This window comes from Coregonus clupeaformis, chromosome 16 (assembly GCF_020615455.1).
Source record: "Coregonus clupeaformis isolate EN_2021a chromosome 16, ASM2061545v1, whole genome shotgun sequence".
Lineage (NCBI taxonomy): Eukaryota > Metazoa > Chordata > Actinopteri > Salmoniformes > Salmonidae > Coregonus > Coregonus clupeaformis.
In genome coordinates, this window is record NC_059207.1 from 396569 (window position 1) to 424398 (window position 27830).

Consider the following 27830-nt stretch of genomic DNA (forward strand, 5'->3'; position numbering starts at 1 on the left):
TCAGGTAATCACATAATACAAATATTTATTGATTTTGTAGAAATGGTGATCTATAAAAAAAATAAAATAATTGACAAAACATGTTCACCAGCTTTGATCTATAGCTCGGAATTCCAGTGCGAAACGTTACACATTTATCCACATGTGAAACTAACAAATATTAACAACCGCGAACATATATACAGAATCAGAGATACAAACTTGTATAAAACTCAGGTAGAAAAATAGCGATCTAATACTTTCTTAGGAGTTCTTCTTATAACTCGGAGGTCGACAGTAGAAATATCTGTGTAGAAAAAAACGAATCTTAAAAAAATAATTTATGTCTTTTAAAAAAATCTAACGTTCTAAATCAGATAATAGACAAATACATTCCCTTGTATATTTGAACATGGATCATAAGGATGTTGGATTGAAAGGAGGCATTCATACATTGCTTCATTCCTTCCTTCAGCGGTCAGACTTCTTGTGGTAGGAGAGAAGAGATGGAGAGTCTGGAGGAGAGAGAAAACAATGTGTCAGAACCAGATAAAAGAGCAACACACACACAATCTCTCTCTCTCACAAACAAACAAATGAACACTCAGGTGCCTGTGAAAAACACCCCCAGTACAGAAGAAAACTATTCAATGGACCATTGTCCATTTCAGAATGGCTATGTAGTGACTATCCACACGTGCCTGCTTACACCAAATTGTGCCCTACCCTGAGACATCCTGGTACTTGTAGTTTGTTCAGTACGGTGAGGGTGATGTGGGGAGATATTAACGAAGCAGTGTATTCTGGTACTTGTAGTTAGGTCCTCACCTGGGCCGTACAGGTAGATGGGGGACAGACAGCTGAGGTACAACCATGTCCTGTTCTCTTGCAGCCACCGCTGCCGATAGCCAATCATATCAGAGGAACTTGGAGGCGGGGCTAAGTAAGCGCTGCTAACTGGGTCAGGAGATGGGATTGGAGGTGGTGAGATTGAATGATCAGTTTGTCAGAGAGGAAGTGTGTCCATGGTAACAATGCCGTCCCCTAACCCGGGGGATTGTGGGTAGTGGACTTGCCGTGGTACGATGCCATCACCAAGCTAAAGCCCCTCTTTCTTCCCTGTCACCTCTGATCTCCCCCATCTCATTCAGTGAGTGTGTGCTCAACCAGTATGTGCAACCAGTGTGTGTGTGTGTACCTGGCCGTGCAGCCCCCAGGCGTTGCTGTACGTTCTCCAGGTGGTGGATGTAGTCTGTCAGAGACCGCTCTGCATCCTGGGACAGAACACTGGACGGAGCACGCTCAGAGGACAGGACCGGGTTGGAATACACTCTAGGGGGAAGAGGAGAGGAAGAGAGGGGAGAATAAGAGAGAAGAGGAGAGGAGAGAACAGGTAGAAAAGGATAGAAATGAAATATCAAGGTATGTCGTTAGAGTTTACTATGGAAGGAGCAGTACCGGTTGTGCAGCCTGAAGGGTGATTTCATTGGTGGAACCAGAGGTGAGGCCACGCCCTTATGGTTAGGGCTGCTGTCTCTAGTGGGTGGAGAGGAGTTGTGTGGCTGCTGCTGCCTCAAAACCTCAGTTCTGGAAGCTGAGAGAAATAGAAAGGTCACACACTGAGCTGTCGATGTCCCTTACCTGTGTGACGTTGGTAATCCTACCTTCATAGCTCTGGCTGTCTGTCTCATACGCACCTGTGCTATGTCCGTTGACAGTGACAGTTGTCGTAACTCCTCTCCTGACGACTCTCTGCCACTTCCTGGTCAGGAACTTCAGCCTGGAGGAGAAGGACAGGAAAGGGTTAACATGCATAACACAAAGACCCATAGCTTTAACATTGAACACCCACCCACCCACACACGACCAACCCAACACCCTCACACCCAACCCACCGTGAGATGGCGATGACAGCTCGTACTGCAGCTCTGAAGCGTGAGAGGGGAGAGTGTGTGTGGGCGTGGGGGGGCGAGGGGTGCGCCCCCATCCGGGCGATGAGACAGAGGGTTGCCTGTTCACAGTCCTGGAAGCCCCCCAGTAGCAGCAGGAGGTAGCGCTTCTGGTAGACCAGAGACTTCCTAAAGCTCTCAGCCCGCAGGTAGCGCTCATACAGTCGCTGGAACTAGAGGAGGGCCAGCGACAGAAACACAGGGTTAAAGGTAAGTCAAGACAAGGGACTTTACACCAGGGGATCCATGGGGACTTTCTGCCCAGAGGTTGAGTGTGTGTGCGTGAGTGAGTTTGTTCGTTTGCGTGTATCTCACCTTGCTGTTGCTGAGGTCAGTGCTGGGCCTGTTTTCAATCTCTGCCTGTCGTAGCTGTCGTTCCAGACAGGACAGGGTGTGTTTCAGGTTAACCCTTTCCTGACTCAGCTCCTTCACACGGGCCGACAGGTCAGAGTTCTCCCTCAACAACCTCTCCACCAGCGCTGAGGAAGAGGAGGAAGACTGCAGGGAGAGACAGAAATTGGTTATCACGGTCCTTATCAAACTCATTTATTGTAGTCACAAATCCCCCAAAACAGCATAAATACATTTTAAAAACTGCCGTCTAGCTTGTCTCCAGTGCTTCATGTTGCTATGACCAGCCATTTAAACAGCGCTCTGGTACCTGGTGGTTGTATAGGGCTGGGCTGGTCTGGTCTGGCCCAGACGAGGTGCTGTTCTTGGGTTGGAGTGGGCTGGAGTTGTACTGGTGTCGGTTGGACAGTCTCTCTGTAGCCATCTCTCTCTCCTCCCTCTCCAGCTCAGCCAGAGTCTGCTGGAGATCTCTCATCCTCTGCTGGTCCTGCTGCCGCAATAACTCCAATTCACACTGCAGAGAGAAAGAGAGAGAGAGAGAAAGAACACAGGAGAGTAAATAAGAAAGATGGTATATAAGTGGCTGAGACACTGTTGTATTACCAGTCAGACAGGCAATGACAAAATGTTGTGTGTAAATCTCACCAGTTTGTTGCTTGTCCTCTCGTGTCGCCTCTCTCTCTCTGTCTGCTCCTGTCTCTCCTTCCTCCTCTCCCTCTCCCTCTGTTCCTCCTGCTCTCTCCCCTTCTCATTGACCAATCGAATCCTCTCCCTCAGCTCGTTGAGCTCCGCCCCTAAGCGACCAGAACGCTCTCGCTCTATCTCCAATGCACGACTAGCCTCCTGCTTCTGCTCCTTGAGTGTCTCCATAGTAACTCTGAGGCGGGCTGCAGCATCCTGATCTCTCTGTGCCTCCTCACTCCTCTTCCTCTCTTCCTCCTCTACTCTCCTCCGGTTCTGCAGAAGTTCCGCCCTCAGCCCGTCTGTCACGGTGGCTAGCTCTTCCCCCTGCCTCCTCTCCTGCTCCAGCTGAGAGCGGAGCTCCGAGATGAACTTCCTGTCTCGGGACGCATCCGCTTCCTGTCTGCGTGTGATGTCATCGAGACGCCGGGCAGAGCGCTCGCGTTCCTCCTCCAGTTCCTTCATGTGTGCGTCGGCTAGGCGGGACTCAGCCTCTTTCAGGAAGTGTTCCAGCCGACTCTTTTCCTGTGACTGGAAAGTGTCAAGTTGCCGGGCGGAACGGGCGCACTCCTCCTCGAGCTCCTTGTGGGCATCGGCTAGCCGTGTGTCGAGCTGTGATTGGAGGAGGTGGCCGCGGGAGAGTTCTATCTGGAGTTCCTGTCGGAGGTTACTGGAGGTCGTCCTCTCCTGGTCCAGCTGACCCCTCAGGGTCACGACCTCTGATCTCTGCTGCTCCTCCTCCTTCTCCCGGAGGTGTGTGTGAGTTCTCTCCTGGTCCAGCTCCTGCTGTAGCTGCTGGACTCTGGTCTGCTCCCTCCTTACAGCCTCCTCACACTCCTCTATACACAGCCTGGGAGAGGACACACACATCACTATTTATTTATTTATGTGTGTGTGCATACGAGAATGTATGTATGTGTGTGTGCGCGTGCGTGCGTGTACCCGAGTTTGTGGATCTCGTTGTGTAGTTCCTGCTGGGTGCTGTGGGAGGAGTTAAGTCGTTCGCTGCTCTCCTCTAGTTCCGCCCTCAGCCTGGATAACACCTCCCCTTTAGATGACTCCTCCCCCTGGGAGAGCTGCAGCTGCAGACCGTGTCTGTCTGCAGAGAGCAGACGCTCCACCACAACACGCTGCTGCTCCTCCTGGAGAGATGAGGGAGAGCGAGGGAGGGGAGAGAGAAGGATAGCTTAATTTTTTTTACCCTTTCAATTAAGCTAAGCAGATACAATGAAGCTTTTTTACAGTGTACAGGAGTGCCTTAGTGGAGACTACTCCAAACACGCTCGTGCAAACACACACCTGTCTCTGTAGCAGTGTTTCCAGCTGACGGAGGAGGTGGGTGGAGTCTATCTCAGGGCGGGAGGAGAGGAAGGCCTGCAGCTCAGAGCGAAGCCCCGCCCTCTCACAGTCAAGCACACCCCTTACTGCAGCCTGCAGCCCTCTGCTCCAACCAGCATCCACAGAGTTCTCCTGTTAAACACACACAGGAGGGTCAGTATGCACACATGCAGAAGTTAAGCACACATCTCACACACACACACACACACACACACACACACACACACACATCTTACCGGCCTCTGTGCCATCCTACAGAGCAGTTCTCTCAGAGCGATGACAGTTTCCTGTAACGCCCTCTTCTCCTGCTCCCAGCCCATTGGAGGAGCTTTAGAGTCTGACTGACAGATCGTCTGGTCCAATGAGAGGTGGTTAGAGGAGGAGGGGGCGTTACGCTGGGAGAGGGCGAGAACCCTGCAGCTCTCCTGGTACACTCTCTTCAACAAACCCTGGAAACACACCCACAGTTTGGTATAGGGTTCATTTGTAACATTTAAGGTGTGTATGTGTGTGTTCATACCTGTAGTTCAGGAGACAACAGTTCGTCGCTGTAGCTCATACTCCCGGCGGCGCTGTCGGTGTGTGTGTTGTCGGTGTGTGTGTTGGTTGCGGGGTTCATGCCTCGACAATGCAGGTACTCCAAGAACTGAGCGTCCAGCCTCTCGGTCTGCTCCAACTCTACCTTGAGTCTTACACCGAGCTCTGAACTGACATCTACAGAGAGAGAGAGAGAGAGAGTGAGAGGGAAGAGAGAGAGAGGGAAGAGAGAGAAGTTAGACACATGAACACAGACAGACAGACCAACAAAATGACAGACAAACAGACTTACTGCTGCCATATCCGTCACTGGCCCACTCCGGGGCGGACAGAGAGGAGGCGGAGCCAAGAGATGAGGGAGGGGCCGTCAGGTCCAGGGCTTCCAGCTCATTTACCTGACAGCAGAGAGAGAGAGGTTTAACAGATACTACCAGTCAAAAGTTTGGACACACCTACTCATTCAAGGGTTTTTCTTTTTTTAAACTATTTTTTACATTGTAGAATAATAGTGAAGACATCAAAACTATGAAATAACACATATGGAATCATGTAGTAACCAAGTAGGTGTGTCCAAACTTTTGACTGGTACTGTATGTGTGTATGTGTGTGTGGACACTTTTCCCAACATCCCACCCACCTTGTCAGCGTCCATTGAGTCCAACATGGAGAGGTTGTCCGAGGCAGAGATGGACCCAGGGGAGCGGGTGCTGTGTGTGCCCAGCTCTGGGCTGATTGTCCCTGGGCAGGGCTGGTCTTGCCGTCCCCTGGGGGAGGCTTTAGCCTGGAGCTCCAGGCCTGTGCTGTTTAAAGCACTGAGGTCAGACAGTCTAGAACCGTGTAGAACAGAGTGCTGGAACCGGTCCTCTCTGGTTCTCTCCTCAGAACAGTCCAGTCGACGGAGAACCTCTGGGGAACTCAGGGACTCGTTGCGAGACACACCGTCCTCGAATCCTCGAGGTGAGACGTCTGGAGGAGGAAGATGATCACTGTCATCCAACAGCTCTGCACTCATTAGAGAAACACCATTGTCTGTGTAGCAGCTTGAATGTGTACTCACCCTTCAGTGAGTGTGTCTGTCTGTTGTGCGGGTTGCAGGTCTGTCTGAGCTGCAGCAGTTCTCGTTGCTGATAGGCCAGCTCCTCTTCCTGCACGGCTAGGTCTTCCTGTAGGCCCCGGAGCTCCGCCTTCAGATGCTGGTTATTGGTTTCCAGGTCAGCCAGGGCCCGGTCTTTGGTCTGATTGACAGGTGAACGAAACAATCAGAGAAAACAGTGTCATTTACAGTCCTTTTAAAATGTACAGTAGAAAAACAATTTTGCATGTTCAGTTTAAAATGCGCACACACACACAGAACATACCTGTCCCTCCTCCAGTAGTTTCTCAGCTCTCTCTGTGCTGGAGCAAAGACCCTCCTTCACAGCTGCTAACTCTGCCCCTAGGGCTTGATGCTCCGCCCCTAGTCGCCGTAGCTCCTCCTCCCTCTGTCTCAGGGCAGCGTCAGCCTTCGCCAGAGTCTCCTCAGCACACGTCTGTAAGAGAACAGCCTTCATCATCATCATGAGTATGATCAATATCAACAGCACCATCAAATATGTAATCAGTCTATTTCGCACAAAATCTTTCTTGCAACCTGTTATCCAGGGCTTTGATTCATTCAAGAACAGCATTAAAAACCATGAAAAGACAGCACAAGAAACATGTGCAAAACACACACCAACACAAATCCCTTCCCATTCCTACACACAATATGCAGAAAATGCAGTGTATAACTAACCCTACTCAACACCATCATTATTTTCCCCAACCACAAATCTATAACAAACTGTTCACCAAGAGTGTTTAAAATAGCAACTCCCATTCCAGAACACATGGCAAGAAAATTATACTCCATTCTCCATTTTCAGAAATAAAGTAAATAAATACCAGTGTGCAAGAACTTCACAACACGGAACTGTTTTCTGACCTCTACTGACTTCCTCTTTCTGATGAGGTCACTTCCTCTGTGAGTAACACTCTTCTGTTGGGTGCAACACATCAACATCTCGTAGTTTCTCCCTCTCTTTTACGCCAGCTCTTAGTCTCTCCCTCTCTATAAATATACCATTTAGCAGATGCTTTTTCTCCAAAGATTCACTTTCTTGCCCACCCTCTTTCACTCTCTCCCTCTAACCATAGCCAGCTGTGGTAGAGGGAGCTGATCTGACCTAAATTAGTGAAAGCTACTTAGACAGCGTTGCAAGTTAGACTTAGTGAGGCTAAATTGAATGGATTTACTCAAGTTTGAATATAAACATCAAGGCAGGCTTTCAAAGCAGACAACTTAACCTTTCTGCGTCAACCTTCACCTACCAACTAATTCTACAAATAACTAATCCTACTACAGATACCACCGCTCCTACATGGCTAGAAAGAAATGTGTTTAAATTGATGCCACATGTTGAGTCAATCTGATTGGCCGACGCTGCCGCCACTTACCAGCACTTCCTTCTGAGCCTCCTCCTGGTCGGCTCGCCTCTCCTCCAGCTGACGGCTGACTTCCTGGAGACGGGCCCTCTGAGAGGTCACTTCCTGCTGGAGGCGTTCTATTTCCTCCTGGAGTCGGCACTCCCTCTTCCGCAGCGCCTCGCGTTCTGACGAAAGTTCTGCTTTCGCTGTCTCGAGGGCCACCACGGTCTGTAGAACGGCTTCCGTCTCTTTCTCTCTCTCTTCATCCCTTGTTTTTAGCTCCAGGACCAGGGAGTCTAGCCGGGATTTCTCCCCTCGCAGGGAGCTCGTCTCCTGAGCAAGAGCTTGCCAGCGAGCACTCTCCTCCACAGCTGCATCCCTCTCCTCCTCCAGCTCTTCTTTCCTGGCTCTAACCTCTTCAAGCTCAGCTTCTTTTAGATCGAGTTGTCTCTTTACCTCTTCCCCTCTCTCCCTCTCGTCCCTGAGCCTCCTCCCCATCTCCTCCCCTTGTCCTCTGTACTCTTCCTCCTGAGAGAGCAGCAGTCTCTCCATCGCCTCCTTCTCTCCCACCGTCACCTCCAGCTGCCCCTGCAGGGCCTCCACACGAGAACGGAGAGAACGAGAAGAGGAGGCGTGGAGGAGACGCATCTCCTGCTTAAGACTGTCGCCCTCTCCTCCTCTCGGTGCTCCTCTCTCTTTTTGGGGGTACTGGGGGTAGTTGGCAGGTTCCGGGCTGGGAGCAGGCGAAGGGTTAACACTGTCGCCCTCTTGTGATAGGTCGCTGACCTCGTGGTAGGCGGGGCCAAGGGTGTTTAGCTCCGCCTGTAGCGTGCTGATGACCTCGTGAAGCCGCTCCTCCTCTTCCTGCTTGTCCTGACGCACCCTGATGATGTCACAGCGGAGGTGCTCCACCTGGGAGCGCAGGTCTTCAAGTTCTGTCTCGAACGCCTGTAGAGAGACCGGGAGAATGGCTTCAAGTTCAGGCAAAAATAAGGAGAGTGCCATCGTGTGTGTAGTGTGTATTACAATGAGGTCACAGTAGTTTGAATTCTGACAGATTATGTCGTTATATAACGGGGCTGGATTACGGAGGTCTGTGTGTGTGTGTACCGTGATGTCCCTGGCTGTCTCCAGCTCCAGCTCCAGCTTGTGTATCTCCTGGGTCAGGTGATCTATCTCTTCATTCTTCTCCTCTAACAGAGCAGACGGGAGACTCTCCTCCTCTCTCTCCTCCCCTTCAATCTCTCTCTCCTCCAGGCGAAAGGTAAGGGCTGAAACTGTCTCCTAAACAGAGAAAGACACAGGGGGGAGATTTAGAATACACTGGGAAAATCATTGTTGGTGTAAGAGAGGTCTAACAAGTACTAGCGTGACTGAAAACTGTAGCTGACCCACCTTGAGAGAAGCGACTTGGTCGTGTAGCTGGGTGACGGTAGCCGTGTTCTGATTGGTCAGGAGCTCCAGCTGGAGTGTGAGGTGTTTTAACTCCGCCTCTTTTATGGTCAGGTCTCTCTGAGTCTGCTCCATTTGACCAACCAACACACACACCTAGAACACCCACAAGTTAACAAATCAATCCAACCAAGCAAACTAATCTTCTCTGGCCAAAGATCTCTATACACTAGCCAGCAGGTAGCAGTGAAGCTCTTTTAGGCCTTTCACTAAACAAACACCCCGACACCGACACACACCTGTTGCTCCTTGTCCTGCAGGTCTTGCTGTGCTGTGTCCAACGCGTCTCGGAGAAGCTGGATGGGGTCGGGGGTGCTAGCGTTGTTGTTGTAACGGTGACGGGTCTCGTCCAGTTTAGACTGCAGCGCTGAAATCTGGAGACGATTTGACAACTGCTGCTGCTGCAACGACTCCTTATCCTGGAGGGAGAGAGAGTCATTTAGTGTGTGTGTGTGTGTGTGTGTGTGTGTGTGTGTGTGTGTGAGAGAGAGAGACAGACAGAGAGAGACAAAAAAAAAACGAGAAAAGAGAGAAAAACAGAGAGAACAGAGAGAGAGAGACAGAGACAGAGGAGAGAGAGACAGAGAGACAGAGAGAGAGAGAGACAGAGAGAGAGAGACAGAGAGACAGAGAGAGAGAGAGAGACAGAGAGACAGAGAGAGAGACAGAGAGAGAGAGAGAGAGTTTACCTGTGTGAGCTCCTCTTCTCTCTGCTGAGCTCTGTGTATCTCCTGCTCCAATTGACTGACAGCTCTGCTGCTCTCTGAGCTGCTTAGCAATGCCTGTTCCAGCTCCCTAATTCGCCCAGCCAGCTTGTCAATCTCCTCATTGCGCTCGGCAACCTCGAGCTGGACCTGTTGATTGGCTGCCAGCAGGGAGGAGTGGTCTTCGGTCTTGTCCCTGATGAGGGCTTGAAGGCTCTCCACCTGGAGAAAGCAACACAGGGAGGTCATGTTGGATCTGAGGGCTCCAGTTGCCAGGGTACTATGGGGTTTCCCATGTTAAGCTACACGACGGGTTTACTAAAGCCATTCCGGGTCTGCAGCCACTACAACTACTGAAGCCATGCGACAGAGCAGCAATACAGAGGAATGGTAGAGAAAGGGAGAGGAGGATGATAGAGCAAGATGGAGAAGAGGGGGATGGAGAGATAGAAAGGAGACCGACGGGGCGGCGCTCTAACGGCAGATGTATCTACAATGATTACGTAACAGTTATTCACGCAGGTGTGATCACAACACACACACACACCGGTGGGGGCAGGCAGAGGAGTCAAGGGGGAGCTATAGGAGTCACTAGTGAGATTCCATACCTGCAGAACCAAGTCCTCAATCTAGAGCATTCCATAAAATAAAACACAAAACACAGCAAACAGTCAGCAACAGGTCCATTCAACTCTTAACATTAGAAACATCCAATATCTATAATGACTCAACATCAGATATTGTCTTCAGTAAACACTGCAGTATTAAAGACGTAACACATGCCAATACACTAAGGTAAGGATGCGTGTTTGTGTGCGTCTTACCCTCTGGCCCTTGCTGGCCCCAGCAGAGTGTCTGGCTGGCTGTCTGAGCTGAGCCTCCAGACTTCTGATCTCCTGTTGGAACTCATCCCTCTCATGCTCCCTCTCCACTGCCTGCTCCTGGAGACAGACAGAGATAAATGTGAGTGTGTGTGTGTGTGTGTGTGTTTACACATCCATACGTTTCCCCAAAGCGTGACACTTACGTCGATAAACTGCCTGTTGTGTTTGAGCTGCTTCTCGAGGGCCTGGACGCGCTGCTGGAGGTCCTCTGATTGAGCCCTGTGCTGCTGCTCCGCCGTGAGGCCCTGGCTTTCCTGTTCCTCTAGCTCGGTCTCCAGAGCCCTGAGGCGCAGCGACAGTGAGCTGCGGTCTTTCTCCGCCTGCCGCTGCACACACAGCCTCTCCTGGGCCAGACGATCTGCCTCAACCAGAAGGCCTTCACACACAAAAACACAGGAGGTTAGGAACACGCATGCACACACAAATGTTCACAAATTCTACAATGACACACACACAATCCTTCCACACATGCACTTCCTATAGATAAGGGGAAGTATAGAATTGGTCAGGGGAAAAAAACCTTGACCACAAGTCATAGCAAACAAATACAACCACACAAAAAAACACACTGCATAAATCGACTCACACACTAATCCCCACGCCATGGCCTCTGTCTGAGAAATGAGACGGGGCAGTTTTTAAAGCGCACAAACACAGACACACACAGGACTCTGAGCGACAAACCTGTGTCCCCCTCTATACTCTGACAGGACCCTACAGGGAGAACGGACAACTAAGAACAGGACTTAACATAACCACATACACTAAATGTACAAAAACATATGCAATATATCAAGATTATAATCAATCCCAGTTTAGTTTAAACTACAATGTCTTCTCTACCCCCTCCCTCACCCTTTTCTCTCTCTCCCAGTCCGGCGGTGAGATGGACCTTCTGGCGCAGGAGGAGACTGTGCTCCTCGCTGAGCTCCTGCAGCTGCACCCTGAGGTCCTCCAGCTCCGAGGTGAGGCCTTCCTTCTGGTGCAGCTGCGCCCGGAGGCCCTCTAGCTCCTCAACAAGCCGTTCTTCCTGAGCCTCCTTTTGTTGTAGAGATTCTTCCAGAGTTGCCTTCTCAGCCACATAGCCCTCCAACAGACCTACACACACAAAGTATACACACACAGATACATGAATGCACACACAATATCCAACTGTGTTTACAAACAAAGATTCTAAAAACACATGGAGATACACAGTATCTCTACTGACCCTCGGCCTTGTGGAGCTCCAGCTGGAGCTTGCTCTTTAGCCCCGCTTCCTGGTCCAGCTGGTCCAATACGAGCTGGTGTTGGAGCAGCATCTGGGAGGAGTCTGAACGGCCCTGGGAAAATCTCTCCTCCAGAGACAGATGGACTGAACAAGACACCTCCAACTAGAGAGCGAGACCGAGAGAGAACGAGAGAGACAGAGAAAGAGAGAGAGAGAGAGACAGAGGAACACAAAGATCAGTGGCTGAGTTTCATACAAATTCAATGCATAGAATGTTGTGTTGACCCCCCCACTAACCTCTCAAGCGTTCATTGTGAATTAAGCGATGACTCTGCATACCAACAAGCTAGTGTGGGTTACCTGTGTGTTAGCGTGTGTGAGTAGCTCCAGGAGTGTGTCCACAGAGTGGCGTAGTCGGCTGCAGGCTCCCAGGGCTGCTTCCTCTCCTCCAGAGTGTGTTTGTGACTCTGCCAGAAGAAGGCTCTCACACACACGCTGAGAGAGATCCAGATCGCCTGTCGACATATCTGCTACAGAGACACCTAGTGGAGAGAGAGGAGACTGGTCAGGTATTACACACAGTTATCAGTCCTTTCTTCCCAAGCGTGTACTTGTTCACTTCCTGTCACAAATGTTTAAAGGACACAGGTACAGTTGTTAGATTCAACCCACCCGTCTCCTGATTGGTTGTTTCCTTTCCTGGCCTCTCACTCTGATCATGACCTTTGACCCCAACACACTCGCCGACACGGCGGCCAATCAGCTCCTCCATTGCCATGGTGCTCAGAACCACCTCAACCAGAACCTTCCTCAGCTTCTCATTGGCTGACTGGAGAGAGCGCCTAGGGGTCAGAGGTCAAAGTGAGAGGAGAATGACCAACAAACACTCCATAAAAAATAAAAAAAAGGCATTTTTGTGTAGTCAGGCCTACATTCATCCAGACAGCCTCACCTCTCCTCCTTGGCAGTGTGTAGGTCCTCAGTGAGCATGTTGAGGAGGTTGCCTCCCTCCTGACTCTCTCGTTCTCGCCGTTGGAGGAGTGTATCCAGGGTCTCCATCTCTGATCTCTTCCCCTCCAACTCCCCCTGTAGACTGTCCACCTCCACTCGCAACTAGAGAGAGAGAGAGAGAGTGTCATAGGACAGCAGGACTGATACAAAGACAGACAGAGACACATTCAAAACACAAACCTCAGTGTGTGGCTGAGAGCCAGAGAGAAGAGAAGCCAGAGACAGGAAACCAGTCATCACTAAACATGATCAGATAATCGTCCTCCCAGTCATAGATACCACAGTTGCATTCAACATCACACTCCCTTTACATAACATGACCAAAAGCAGAACCATGTGTCTCGTAATGTCCAATCAGAGAGAGTGAAAGGGACAGAGTCTCCAATTCCAGTCACCATTAGTTTAAGATTTGCCTGTTTAGCCTTCCAGGAAGCACTCTCACACACACGTAGAGCTACACAAACACAAACGACGGTGTAATCCTGCGTGCCTGGCAGGCAGCAGCTCTCTGCCTCAACATCAACTGAGTGGGAGTGAGTTGAAAGCTGAACTCCCTCCCTCCCTTTACCTCCCTTTACCTCCCATTTCTTCTCTCTCCCTCTGAATCCCTTTACCTCTCCTTCCCAAAGCTTTTACTTGGCTCCTCTCTTCATCTCTCCCGCAGTCTCGCTCGTTCTCTTACAATTTCTTCCCTCTCTTTCTCCCTCCCTCTATGTCTAACAACCAACACTAGTTGCCTTAGCAACATCCCCCCGCCATTATCCCTTATGATTAAGGAAGGGGGTGTGGGGGGTAGTTGTTGGAGCACAAATACCCCACACTACCTGATCCATGGAAACAAACACAATGGAAACACACCCCACACCCCTGGGGGGTCTAAAATAGCATTAGCATTGAACGGATTGTCTCTATGAATAAGGTTGGATAGAAAGCAGAACTGGTCATGGTTAGCATGGGAACTTTCCCATGATAAACATACTGGGAGTAATGGATGGATGAATAGATTAACAAAAATAATTGATGGATAGACAAATGGACGAATGTGCATGTAACTGAAATGCCATCATGCATGATGAGAGATTAGAGATTTTCATCCAGCCAGCAGGGTGTGTGCATGCCGGACAGAACACACACGGGATTAGTATTGAGATTAATGAGGAAGATAATCCCTTTAGAAGAGCCACTGGGCTGTGAGTGTGTGTGTTTCTAGACATTATGAGTGAAAAAAACAACATCCTCCCCTCTTTTTAAATCTCTTCCTGCAAGTCTCCCGCCACAATCACCCTCTTCCCTTCTCTCTTTGTAACCCAACTCTCTCCTCTCCTCTTATATATCTCCCATACTCTCCCCTTTCTCCCTTTGTTCCCCCCTCTCTAGCCCTGTTGATAGTTGGGCTTGTCTGGTCTTGCCCACAGAATTCATTTCCTACTAACAGTGTGTGTGTGTGTGTTAGAGTATGTGAGTGGAGTTGAGCGGTTGGAAATCCTGCTCATGGAGTGGGATTTCGCTCCAAGTCCTTTCCAACCGCTCTGCTAAAAACCGCTCCGCGCTCACAGGAAAGAAAACGGCATTTGCGCCATTCATTAAAATCACAATTTAACCAACACCCATCTATTTTTGTGACTACCTGGACCTACCATTTGGTTTTGAAGTATTGAAACCAAACTATATGATTTGAATGAAAAGTATTCTAATAAACATGAAAAGGTGAATGTAAGAAGCGCTCATCATTTCAAATAGGCTACATGTCATATTAAACAGCATATAAACACTCTAAATAGGTCAGACAGGGAGTCTAAGGAGGAACGGAAATGACTGATTTAGGCTATATTATTTACATTATTTCAAGGCTATAGCCTACAAAGAAATACATTGTGAAGCATTTGTGAGTGGTAGGGACATAAAGTGGTGTATTAAATCATTATAGTCTATAAATTGCGCATACAGGCTGTGACTTACTTAGAATTAAATACAAATTAAATGAAAAATGACTTATTAGTGCCTTTGAATTCATTTTTAGAAACACAAGTTTGGCCACTCTGTGGCTTCAGGCTCATACGATGATGCCTGGAGAACAGGCCAGCAGCGGAGAATACCCTCTCCACACTTGCAGAGCCACTGGGGATGCAGATATTTATATTTTTATATAGGTAGGCCTAAAGGTTTTTAGGCAAAATAACCCAATCAAAACGGAAAGCTCCTTGAAAGTTGGAATATGCCAGGCCTATTGGGCCAAAATCAATTACAGCCTATTGTATAGATAATAGAACAAACATGAACGAAACGTTTAAGAGATCAGATTTTTGGTTTATAAATACTTTACTACAATGTAACACTTAGTTATCTACCCACCTCGTTTCTTTCTTTTAGCATGTGCATGTAGTAAGTACACCATCACGCTTTCTCATATTCCACAATGAGTCTTTAGTTGTGGACACTACATCACCACTACATCTTGATTTTGCACCTGTGTGTTTTATCAGTTTATGAAAATATTTAGCGAACTCCATGACAGTAGATGAAGCAAAGGGCTATAGCAGCACACAAGTACACTACCAATGCATGCTGGGCCGGGCATGCCCTGAGCTGGTGAAGTGAGTGCTACTGGAGAGAAATTGGAGCCGGCAAGAAGGCCGACGCTCCAGCCAAACTGGGCACGCTCACATACTCTGGTGTGTGTGGTGTGGGTTACCTGTGACACCACAGTGTCCAGCTGTAGCAGTTGTGCAGTGAGCTGGCTCATCTTGTCGGTGTAGCTCTGTTCCTTCTGCTCGTGCTCAGAACTGAAGCTCCGCCTCTGTTCTGCTAGCTCCGCCTCCTTCTGCTCCTCAAACTCCGCCTTCAGAGGAAAGAGATGTTGGTCATGTTGTCCAAACTGCCAGACAGACCGCACTTCTGTTCTAGGACTTGTTCTAAAACTCCCCCCCAAGGTTATTGGGTAACAGCTCTCCCCTTTTCCAACGTTCTACGTTAAAACTACAACCAAAAACTCCCAGGCTGATTTGGACTGACTGACTAACAGACTGCTAGCTTTCGCTCAGCTCAAATGCATAATTTTTTTTTTTTTTTAAAGGGTACAAAATAAAACCTGCATCTGAGGATCAAAAGCTAAAATCCATCCCATTTAGCCACTGTTCACGTGGCAGTAACACACACCCACAGAAATACAGATACCAAAAACACACACTGTCCTATATGAAGGAAGGATTATGGTTGTGTAAATCTCATGGGACACTGGCCAAGCATGGGCTAACCCTGGGAGAGAACTGGTCCTGCTGGGTTGTGTGTGTACACACACACACACACACACACACACACAGAGCGAGAGACCTCCAAAATACAGCCCCATTATATAATGTAATCTGTCAGAATTCAGTTTCTCTCAGTGATCTACACATGGAGCACCAATGTCAGACTACTGTAACATCCTGACAGGAAAAGGGGAAACGGGATAACTAGTCAGCTGCACAACCGAACGAGTTCAGCTGAAATGTGTCCTAAAAGACATTCCCACACCACTGTTGCATATGCTCCTGTATAGTTCATTGCAATGTTTTAGGCTGATGAAGACCTCACTCCGTTTCCCCCACCCTCTCTCTAAGTCCCCCTTTGCCCTAGGCATTTGTATAGATATGAAAGGATTTGGTGGCTTCAAGAAATACGATGAATATTTCCTCTAACTTTTCAGACAGCAAGTTAATTCCTCTTCCTCCACCTGTCATCCATCCTTCCTCCTCATCCCTCTCTCCATCTCTCTCACCTTCAGTTGGCTGATCATCTGCTGAAGTCTCTCCTCTGCTTGGGCCTTCAGAAGCTCAACCTCTTCCAGGAAGCGCAGCCGTTGCCTTGACGACTCCTCCTCCAGCTCCCGGCGACACGCCTGTAGCTCCCTCGCAGATGCACTCTTTAGCTCCTATACACACACACACACACACACACACAATGACCCCTCGTCTAATACAGTTTGTGAACGCACAATGAGAGAGTAATCCCTTCGCTTTTATATGCCATTAGAGACACAGTCAGCATTAAGACTACTGAGAAGGGGAATGGAATGTTCCGGGATGGTGTGTAAGTATGTCAGACCTGAAGCTGCTGCTGGTGCTGTGTGTTGAGTTGCTGTGTCTCTGAGGTGTAGGTGTGTGTGAGCTCCTCTAAGGCGGTGCAGTGCTGTTGTGCCAACTCCATGACCTGGGGACAGACACAACGAGATCAAACACCTGAATGGATGGACGGATGGTCAGATTAATGGATGGACCAGCCAAGAGATAGAGGGATGAGTACCTTTTTCCTGAGGGCCTCCAGAGCCGTGTGGTGTTCAGCCTCTAAGGCCTCTCTCTGGACAGACAACTGAGCTTCTAAGGCCTCTTTCTGGATTGTCAACTCATTCTGAGAGAGAGAGAGCGAGAGAGATCGAGCAAGAGAGCAAGAAAGAGAGATAACATCAGAATTGTCTAATGAATATACAATACATCTATTCTTTTTTTGTGAATTTGCATCTTTCCTTGACTTCAAATGACCACTTTGTTGTCTCACCTGGTGGGTGTGGCTGAGCTCTGTTGCCATGGCGCTAAACTTCTCCATGTGAAGCTGAGCCAGCTCCTTCCTAAGCTCCTCCCTGACAGACTGCTGCTCCAACCTTTCACGCTCCACTTCCTGGTTAAGCCTTGACCTTTCACGCTCCACTTCCTGCTTATGTTCCGTCTCAAGCACAGACTTCTGATCGCGCAGAGTCTGAGATATGGGAACATGAAGATAAAATAGATGTGGAATATAGATTCCTTGAGTGGCGCAGCGGTCTAAGGCACTGCATCGCAGTGCTAGAGGTGTCACTACAGACCCGGGTTCAATCCCGGGCTGCATCACAACCGGCCGTGATCGAGAGTCCCATAGGGCGGCGCACAATTGGCCCAGCGTCATCCGGGTTAGGGGAGGGTTTGGCCGGGGTAGGCCGTCATTGTAAATAAGAATTTGTTCTTAACTGACTTGCCTAGTTAAATAAAGGTTAATAAAAAATAAATAAATAGATATACAAGATTTAAAACTGTGTGTGTGTGTGTTCTTACCTGGATCTCCCTCAGGTATGTGGCCTCCAGGGTGTCCATATTACCCAGCATCCTCTTCTCCAGCTCTTCCCTCTCTTCCTGATGCCGGTGTTCTAACTCCGCCTCCTGTGCCTCTAGCTGAGCCTGATTGGTTTCCTGTAGGACCGCCTCCAGGCGATCGAGCTCTGCCTTGCGTTTTGATTCAAGGCTGATTTCCAAGACAACAAGCTCCTCCTTCTGTTTTGTTGTAATCTCCGTTGCCATTGCTTTGAGCTCAGCCTTGTGATTGGCCAACAAGGAGTCCAGTTCTGCTTTGTGATTGGTTTGGAGCGTGTCCATGTCCTTCGTGTGGTTGGTCAGTAGCGTGGTTCTCAGGAGTTCCATGGCGCCCATGTGTTCCTCCCTCAGCTCCCCCAGAGAAACCTCACCCTGCTGGGCCAGACGCTGCTCCAACTCCCCCCTCTCCTCCTGGAACCTACACACATGCAGAAGAGGTCAGCCAGATTCATTTCGAGACGAATGGACAGATACAGAGCGTTAACTCGCTCTGTGAATGTATTTGTTTACTATGGGGCAAACTTTCACTTAGATAGTGAGAATCTCTGGTATTATATGAAACACACTGTATTAACCTCCAGACCCCCCCCAGTCTCTCTGGGTGTTTTACCCCAACCAGGTCTCACCTGTCCTGGGCTTGGCGTAGCCTCTGGTCTCCCTGCTCCTGAAGCAGAGCGGTCAGCTCCTTGACCTCAGCAGCCATGGAGGACTTGGCCCTGGTCAGCTCAGCCTCGTACTGGGCCTCTAGCCTCCGTCTCACTGCCACTGCCTGGGGGTCTGGGGGAGAGACATGTGAGACACAAAGAGCAAAGACCGTACGAAGTGACAGGAGAACAAGGAAGTTGTTGAACTACACAAAACATTTTCGTGTACTTACTCTGGTCGTTGTTCAGTGAGTCTTGTAGACTCCTGAGTGCCGCTCTCGCCTCCTCAATCCCTTTCTCCAGAGCTCTCCTTTCCTCCTCCATCCCGCTCTCCAGCTCCTCTCTCAGGGCAGAGACCCGCGCCTCCTCCTCCTCCTGGAGCTCCTGTCTGAGCCTCTGCACCTCCTCCTCTCTCCTCAGGGTCATCTCCTCCATCACTCGCTCCCTCTCTTCCTTACGTTCCTCTGCTAGTTTCACACCCAGCTCCTCAGCAAAGTTCTGCTTCAGCTACAAACACCCGGGTCAACATACGGTCACTCAGGGTCAACATGTGGCAACACTCATTACCCTGTCACACACACTCATACAATAATGTATGTATGTACTTGCTATGAGTGTGTGTTTCTCCAGTGTGTGTGTATATTTTCAGTGAACGTGTAGCTCCAGTGCGTGTGTACCTCCTGGGTGTGTGTGTGAACCTTCATATTGTGTGTGTGAACCTTCAGAGTGTGTGTGTGTGTGTGTACCTTCAGAGTGTGTGTGTGTACCTTCAGAGTGTGTGTGTGTGTGTACCTTCAGAGTGTGTGTGTGTGTACCTTCAGAGTGTGTGTGTGTGTGTGTGTGTACCTTCAGAGTGTGTGTGTGTGTGTGTGTGTACCTTCAGAGTGTGTGTGTGTGTGTACCTTCAGAGTGTGTGTGTGTGTACCTTCAGAGTGTGTGTGTGTGTGTACCTTCAGAGTGTGTGTGTGTGTGTGTGTACCTTCAGAGTGTGTGTGTGTGTGTGTACCTTCAGAGTGTGTGTGTGTGTACCTTCAGAGTGTGTGAGCGTAGCTTCAGGGTGTGTGTGTCTGTCAGGGCAGCCAGTCGTGTCTCCAGGTTCTGGATCATGGTCATTCTGGTCTGCAGCTCCTCAGAGTGACACCACATCCTATGCTCCACCTCCACCTGTTCACATCACATGACATTAGAAATCCTACTCCCACTGGAAACTTAACAGAACTCTGATTCACCTCGATTTACAGAATCTAATTCATTCCCTGTCATCATTCTTACCTCCACCTGTCTGGCAGCCTCCAGACGCACCCTGGTCAGCTCTGTGTGGAACAGATTAGAGGAGAAGGATTCATTGAAGGAGAGAGAAAATCTATTTCTATGTTGAAGAATATTCAAATTGCTCGTGTGTGTGAGTGTGAGTCCGTATACCTCTGACATGGCCGTCTGACAGTTTAGCGCGGAGTTGTTCCATCTCGAGGGCGTGGCGAGTCTTCAGCTCCTGCAGGTCTCCATAGTAACGATCAGTCAGGTCCGATCGCACCTAGACAGAAAAGGAAAGAGTGAGGGAAAGACTAGGCCCGATCATGGTGGATCATAGGTGAGACAGCTCTTGTGTGTGTGTGTGTGTGTGTGTCAGGGTTTCCGGTAGCAAAATGTGGCGCCGGACATTTGACCGGCAACATTTTAAATGTATTTTTTTTTTTTTTTTTTTTTCATTTAGCAACGCTCTTATCCAGAGCGACTTACAGAGCAATTAGTTAATCCTTGCTCAAACATGACATTTTCCCTTTGCTGGGATTAGAACCAGCACCTTTCGGTTACTGGCACTTTACTCCCAGACCCATATGAATTGGGTGCTTAACCGGATTAGGGCATCCACCCCACAGTATGCTGAATGACAGAAATCCCATTTAGATTATGGTAGTTCATCTTAATAGAACTGCAACTCGAGGATGAAATAGCCTGTGTCCTTACCGAATTCCGATGTGCAATTTGAAGATGTTAGAATCACTGTCCACATTTACGTTTCCTCAGCCAACAAGAGGAGTAACGAACAGAAAAATCACTAGCCTACGTCAATCTACTATAGTAGAAAAGTTGACCTTTTCTATTGGTCAGCTTGTCGTTCTGTGGGATAAAGAAATAGCCTATTCCAAACTGACTCTGGGACAGTTGTGGGATGATAGATCCCAAATTCATCCAACCAGTAGGCCTAGGCTACTTCCCCCCAAAAAACGTTAAAAAGCAAATGAGGCTCATGCAACAGATCAGAACATTTAGCGTAAAATGTTGATAAACTATTCTTTCTTTACATTATAAGCGCAGCAATGAGCACAAGGCAGTAGGCTACGCGCAAATGTTCATTCCATAATGCAATTAGCGGAAAACACCATTGTCAAAAGAGCAACGCACATGCCAGCGATTTCAAGAGACAGATGAAAATATCCGTTCGAAATTTAGAAAGAGGGGAGATCTAAAGATGCAACAACTAGCATGGTTGCTAATATGACTAGGATTGTGCCTTTGGCTACTACTGGACAATGAAAGAAATTTGAAAACCAATAGAACATAAAATAAATAGGCTTCTGGTTTCAATGGCATATGGAAGTCTTTATAAAATAATTGCCTGCACATCTGGTTGGATTTTGGCTAGGCTACTTTGAAGCAAGGTAAGACATGCCTCATAATTAGTTCAGGTTTCAAACAATTAAGTATATGTTTTCAAAATGCATACTGCCTCCAGCGCATTGCAAAGTGGTGTGTGACGCGCTGAAGCCTGCCTAGTTGCCTATGCACTTGAACGGTGAATGGGAAGCGCGCTTCAATTACCAGATGAGAAATCAAAACTGCATTATGAATTGTTGCACAATGATTGGGTTTATAAAAGCACATTTCACTCCAGCAGCAACGAACAAACTGTTTGACGATCTGTAGCAGCAGCTCTCGCGCTACATCGACTGATGTTTCAATCAATGAATACCCACATTTTGGCAATGGGATTTATTTATTTATCCCGGCATTGCATACTTTTTTGGGGGCCAAAAGCCGGCTATTACCGGCTACCGGAAACCCTGGTGTTGTGTGTGTACCTGTAGAAGCTCCTCTCTGTAGGACAGGGCCATAGAGGACCGTAGGTTAGACAGCTCCTGAGTGTGTCTCTCCTCCAACTGGATTCGCAGCGAGTCAAACGCCTCCTGGTGTTTCTCCAGTTTCAGTGTGATCTCAGTCAGAATATCATTCCTCTCCTCCTCCCCTCTCCCTTCAGACAGGAAACTACACACACACGACAGCGGTCAGTAAGATGGCCCACCACTGGCCCAGGCTTATAGATTGTGTGTAATTGGCGGCTGGTGGGCAGATTAGCCAAGCAAGGCCGACTAGCATTAGCGTACCTAGCATCCTGGGTCTTGAGTACAGAGTCCTCCAGGGCTCCCTCCACCAGTCTCAGCTGCAGCAGGGCTATCTCCTCCCGGTAGCTCTCCTCTGCTACTCGCAGACGCTGCTCAAAGTACCTGACCAGGTACACATTAATGGGGTGTAAGTGTGTGTTCACTTGCATGGGTTTACATTGGTGTGTGTTCACTTGTATACCTTGTGCATCTATCTATCTACCTGTATAGGTGTGTGTAGGTGAGCACATTCATCTGCATAGGTGTGTGTGTGTGTACCTCCTCAGGTTCTCCAGCTCGACCTCGTTCTGCTCCTTGATCTCCCGCCTCTGCTCGTTAAACTCCGCCTTCAGACGCTCAATGTCATCAACCCGCGACGAACGAGCTAGCAGCTGCTCCTTCAACTCTAGAGAGAGAGGCGAAGGAAAAAGAGAGAGATGGAAAAAGAGAAGGTATCCGAAATTCTGTTGGTTGACCAATCGAACCAATTTGTACTACTTGACGAATTATGTTCTAGCATAGGTCCAGAGTGTGTGAGTACTCACCTCCCAGTTCCTGGCGGCTGGTCCTCATGTTGTCTATCTGAGCCCAGAGCTGAGAGACCTCCTGGTCACAAGTCTGTCTCAGAGTCAGCTGCTCCCCATGCAGACGACACACCTAGAGGAAGGGGAGAGAGAGAGTTTAGGAAAGGCACTATCCAAAGCATAAAGCAAATCTCAGAAACAGAAGAGCATGTGTGTTCACCTCCTGCTGTAGCTGCCGTGTTTGTTCCTCTCTCTCCTGCAGCACCACCTGGTGGCTGGACACCAGATCCTCCACTGCACCTGGAGAGTAGCAACAACACATTCATAACATCATTATCACATGCTTACAACATATGGACAACAGCAATAACACATAAATAAGACTTAGTTGACTCACGGGCGGCAGCGTCCCTGTCGGTCCAGGCCTGGCTCAGCTCCCCCTCCAGCCTCTGGAGCTCCTCCAGGCTTGCCCGGGCCTCGGACAGATCTGCTCCAGTCTGGGTGAGGGCTGCCTGGGTAGAGGAGAGTGACGCCCGAGCCTCTGACAGCCATGTCTGGAGCTCTGACTGGGCCTTCTCTGACTCCTGCTGCCACCGGGACCTCAAGGCCTCTATTTCTGCAGCCTGCCGCTCCTCCATGGACGCTCTCTCCTGGGAGACACGACTCTCACACTCCTGCCTCAGAGCATCTACACACACACACAACGACAAACAGTGTCACCAATGGTAGTTAACTCAATCAGGTAAGATGAAGGTCCATTTGTTAACCAACAGAGCTATGCATTGGAGCGTCTGAGTGAGAGGGCCCTACTCCACTACCATCATCCTCACCCATGTTCCTGTGATACTCCTGCTGTTCTCGCTGGATCCTCTCCTCACTCTCAGCTCTCAGCCGCTCCACCTCAAACTGCTGTCTGGTCTGCAGCACGGCCCTCTCCTGGGCCCATTTCTCCCTGAGGGAAGCCTGGAGCTCGCTTAGAGAGGCCTCCCGCTCCCGCTGCAGGTTGGCCTGGGAGAGCTCCAGCTGGGTCGTTTGGTGGTTGGTCAGGCTCAGACGCAGCGCCTCCAGCTCCAGGGACTGTTGGCTCTATAGAGCGATAGATAGGAGAGAGAGGTAGGTAGGGGGCGGGGTTTCCATTAGGAAAATGTGGCGCCGGACATCTGACCGGCAGCATTTTAATTGAACGGACATTTGAGAAATTTACCGGACCCATATGCATTGGGTGCGTAACCTGATTAAGGCGTACACCCACAGTGCTCAGAATGAAGATGCACTATGCAGAAAGTATAGTTTAGAGAATCATTGTACCATCTAAACCGCTGTGAAATATATTTTCAGCTGGTGTACAAAACCAAAAAAGACGCAAAAAATAAACTTAAGAATGGGAAGCATAGAAATAGCACACATAAAACCGATCTACCGCTTCTTAGAATTGCTTTCAATGAGAATGACAGTCGGGTTGCCCAAAAAGTTACATATCGCAGCTTTAACAGAACATGCAACTCGAGGCTGCAATGGCATGCGTCCTTAGCGAATTCCGATGCGCACTTTGAAGATGTTAGATTAACTGCCACAATTACTTTTCCTTAGCCAACAAGACGAATAACGAACAGCAAAATCGAATCAATCTAATCTTCCCCATAAAAAAGTTACGCTATTCTATTGGTCAGCTTGTCGTTCTGTGCGATAAAGAAATAGCCTATTCCAAACAGACTCTGGGACAGTTGTGGGATGATAGATCCCAAATTCATACAACCAGTAGGCCTAGAGTACATTTAAAAAATGTTTTAACTTTAAAAAGCAATGAGGCCGATGCAACAGATCATTTAGCGTAAAATGTTGATCAACTATTATTTCTTCACATTATAAGCGCAGCAATGCGCCAAGGCAGTAGGCTACGCGAGTATGTTCGTTCCATAATACAATTAGCAGTAAAACACCGTTGTCAAAAGCACTCATTCATGTGACAGAGATTAAAATATCCAGTCGAAATTTTGAAAGAGGGGAGATCTAAAGATGCAGCAACTAGCATGGGTTGCTAATATGACTAGGATTGTGCCTTTGGTTACTGGACAACGAAAGGAAGTTTATTTGAAAACCAATAGAACATTAAAGAAATAGGCTACTGGTTTCAATGGCATTTGGAAGTCTTTGCAAAATAATTGCCTCCACGTTTCTATGATCGGATTTTACTTTGAAGCAATGCAAGACATGCCTCATATATGAAGTAAAATGTTCAGGTTTCAAACTACTAAGTATATTTTTTCAAAATGCATACGGCCTCCTGCTCATTGTAAAGTGCCTGCCTACCGTTGTAGTTGAATGGCGAATGGGAAGCGAGCTTCAATTACCAGTAGCTATTTTTAATCGTGGCCATCAAAACATTTTTTAACACATTGCATTTAGAATTGTTGCACAATGATTGGGCTTATAAAAGCACATTTCACTCCAGCAGGAACAAATGAGCTGTTTGAGGACCTGTAGCAGCAGCTCTCGCCACTGTCTGACAGATTTTCCGCTCATATAGGCTCTGTATCTGTATGCTGTGAGTGTGTGATAAACATAACGACCAACGAAAATACACACGCGCCAATGTAATTCCACTAAATTATGCAAATTAACCTGTAGACCAATAAGCATGACCGGTCAAATGGATTTACATCGACTGGTATTTCCATCAATTAATAGGCTACAAATAATTATTTTGCAATGAGATTTTTTCTTCTTCTCCCGGACAATTGGCCGGCGGCAGTTTTATTAAAAACAATTATCGACCAAAAGCCAGCTATTACCGGCTAACGGAAAACCTGGTAGGGTTGGTTGTGTGTGTGTGCGTGTGTGTGTGTGCCTGTGTCTAGTTGTGTGTGTGTACCTGCATCTGTAGTAGTTCTGCTTGGTGGGCTGCCTCCATGCTCTCTCTCTGTTCCCCTGATAGCTCTGCCTTCAAACGGCTAAGCTCCTCCCTCTGCTGTGACATCATCTCCGACACCATCCTCTGGTGTTCTCTCTCGTTCACCTGGAGACAGACAGAACGAGATAGAGAGGGAGAGAGAGAGTGACTTGCAGCACACAGGTATGCATATAGGTTACTGTTGTTGTGGTGTGTGTCTGTGTGTGTGTACCTGTTTGATAAGGCTGATCTGTCTCTTCTGCTCCTCCTCCAGCGTCTCTCTCTGCTCACGCAGCTCTCTCTCCAGACGGCCGCTCAGCTCAGACACCTCCTCCTGGTGTTTCTCCTGCAGCTCCTGCACTTCCTCACTGTGAGAGCTCCTCAGTCTCTCTGTGGCCTCCTCCACAGACCGCATCTGCTGCTCCAGGAGCGCTTTCACCTCCTGCTCCCTCTCCCTCCGCTGCTCCTCCAGCAGACGTCGCACCCCCTGCACCTCCTCGTCCTTCTCCTGCCGCTCCTCCTCCCACTTCTCCCTCTCCTCCTCCACCTGAAAAGAGATTTCATATCATGTCTGTTCAGTACTTCCTGAACAGGTCCAAATACATATCATAGCCTAATCATCTTTATCCTCCTCCTCATCCTCCTCCTCACACAACCATCCTCCTCCTCACCTCTTCCTCCTTGGCTCGGAGCTGTCTCTGGAACTCCTCCAGCTCCTCCGCCATCACCTTCTCCATCCTCCGCATGGTTCTGTCCATCTCCTCCTCTCTCCTTCTGCCCTCCTCCCTCTCCCTCGCTCCCTGGGCCTGGACCTCCTCCAGGTTACACAGGTTCTGTCTCAGACACAGCAACTCAGACTCTACCTCTGTCTTCTCCCTCTCAGTCTGCTCCATCCTCCTCTCCCTCTCCTCCGCCGCCTGCCTCGCTGTCTCCGCCTCCTTCTGGACTCTGTCCATCTCTTTCCGAACGGTGTCGAGCTCCAGGGTTTTCTGACCGAGGAGGGCGGTGGTGGTTTTGTGCCTGGATTTAGTTTCTTCCAGTAGGGCTAGGAGCTGGTCCCGATGGGTCTGGAGAGGAGAGGTTATTAGCTTGGACCCAATTAGAACCAATCAAACCAATTAGAGAGAGAGAAAAACACAGGGATTAGCTAGTGGAAGATAGGGAGTTGAGCGAGTGAGAAAGAGGAGAAACAAAAGTGATAGGGGAGGAAGAGGGGAAGAAAAACTGAAATAGAAAGAGAAGTAGAGAAGGAGGAAGAAGAAAGTTCCTGGCCACCTGTAGTGACTGTAGCTGTCGTCCGAACAGAGCGTGGACTTCAGAGGAGACAGAGTCTCCTGCCTGTTTCACCTCCTGCAGAGAGGAGACCAGCTGCTCCTGCTGCCTCAACCTGGAGAGGAGGACACTCTTCTCCTCCTCCTCCACCTCCCTCAGCTCCCCCTCGTTCTCCTTGTTGCTCCCTTTCGCCATCCGGACAGAGGAGAGCAGCTCTTCCTGCTGTTTTAGACGAGAGAGGAGGAGAGATTTCTCCTCTTTTAGCTGTTCCATCACTCGCTCCTGGCTGGGGAGGAGGGTACCTCCCTCCTTCTCTAGGAGAGGAGAGGAGTTGAGTCTCTCCATCTCTTTCTCTCGCTCCTCCCGCTCTTTCTCTCTCTCCTCCAGTAAGGTGCAGAGTTTGTTCTTCAGATTGTCCTCCTCGTGTGTTTTCAGGCTGACCTCCTCCTCGGCTTTCCTCCTCTTCTCCCGCTCCTCCTCAAGCTCCCAGTGCACCTCCTGCAGCTCCTCTGAGACCTGGGCCCACCTACAAACACACAGGCACACCGACACACCATGAACATGAGCTGTACGTTCTCCAACACACAAAGATATGCTAGACAAGTACACACACACACTATAACACACTCACCTGGCCCTGGCCTCCTCCAGCTCCTCAGCGCTCCTCCTCAACTCCTCCATCACCACCTCCTTCTCCCTCTCCCTCAGAGCCACCTCCTCCCTGAGATCTCCACACTGCTGGATGAGGAGCTCCTTGCCCAAGTCTGAGACCTCCTGTCTCTCCGACGTCTCACTGAGTCTCTCAGAGGTCTCGCTGGCGTCACGTGAGACAGAGAGGGGGTCGTTCTGCCACTGGGAGGCGAAGGAGGGCATGTTTTCGTTCTCAGGGTCGTGGCGGGGGCACTGTGCAGTGGATTGTTGGGCGGAAAAGTGAGTTTGTTCTTCCTGCGAAAAGGACAGCTGGGATTGGTCACCACCACTGACGATGTCACTGTCCAGCTCAAACCTGTGGTGGGATGGAGGGAGAGAGGGATGAGAGATGTGATTTGTATTGGGGGAAAATCCACCATAAGGGCAAAAACACACACAATTCATTTCCCTCTGACCTGTAGTTGCCAGAGTTGTCCAGCAGGCTGTGCTCTTCCAGAAGGCTGCACTCCTCCAGACTTTCATTGGCCCAGGATGAGTGTGTGTTTGAGGGGAAGGCCGAGGACAGGTAGCGCTCCAACAGCGGGGTGCCATCATTGGGGAGGGACATGTCTAGAAGGCACTCCTCTCTCTCCTCCTCATCCCTCTCTCTCTCCTCCTCACTCCTCCTCCTCCTCTTCCTCCTCCACACTAGCCCTTGCCTGGTTCAGTTTGTCTTTAGAAGCCTTGAATCCCAACTCCTCCTCTCTCATCCTCTCTCTCTCCCCCAACAGCTGTCTGACTCTCTGTACCTCCTTTCCAAGTCTCCTCTTCTCCTCTTCCTGTC

At 49.2% G+C, this 27830-nt stretch overlaps 1 protein-coding gene across 3 annotated transcripts; it reads right to left on the reverse strand.

The window, feature by feature from the left end:
* pcnt (pericentrin) lies at positions 1-27830 on the reverse strand. Of its 3 annotated transcripts, XM_045225499.1 has the most exons (54): positions 27463-27830; positions 26988-27362; positions 26360-26882; positions 25756-26151; positions 25317-25631; positions 25067-25210; positions 23025-23280; positions 22592-22882; positions 22415-22494; positions 22216-22327; positions 21950-22076; positions 21674-21793; positions 21371-21554; positions 19710-19821; positions 19560-19600; positions 19317-19451; positions 18521-18794; positions 18270-18420; positions 17608-18061; positions 17078-17275; positions 16826-16930; positions 16628-16732; positions 16302-16454; positions 15234-15380; positions 12483-12643; positions 12203-12372; positions 11891-12072; positions 11531-11693; positions 11176-11418; positions 10464-10696; positions 10261-10377; positions 10045-10065; positions 9422-9658; positions 8972-9151; positions 8676-8828; positions 8391-8564; positions 7311-8228; positions 6194-6364; positions 5893-6070; positions 5473-5801; positions 5128-5230; positions 4819-5012; positions 4535-4747; positions 4260-4430; positions 3903-4102; positions 2925-3810; positions 2590-2793; positions 2244-2426; positions 1875-2101; positions 1677-1759; positions 1438-1573; positions 1178-1311; positions 433-494; positions 1-286 (listed from the first exon to the last, which is right to left on the reverse strand). In XM_045225499.1, the coding sequence occupies exons 1-53, from the start codon at positions 27612-27614 to the stop codon at positions 451-453; spliced, it is 11358 nt and encodes a 3785-aa protein (XP_045081434.1). In that variant the 5' UTR covers positions 27615-27830; the 3' UTR covers positions 1-286; positions 433-450. The 3 variants fall into 3 exon arrangements, with proteins under 3 accessions (XP_045081434.1, XP_041760284.2, XP_045081435.1); XM_041904350.2 differs by having other exon boundaries at positions 1-494; XM_045225500.1 differs by lacking the exon at positions 10045-10065 and having other exon boundaries at positions 1-494.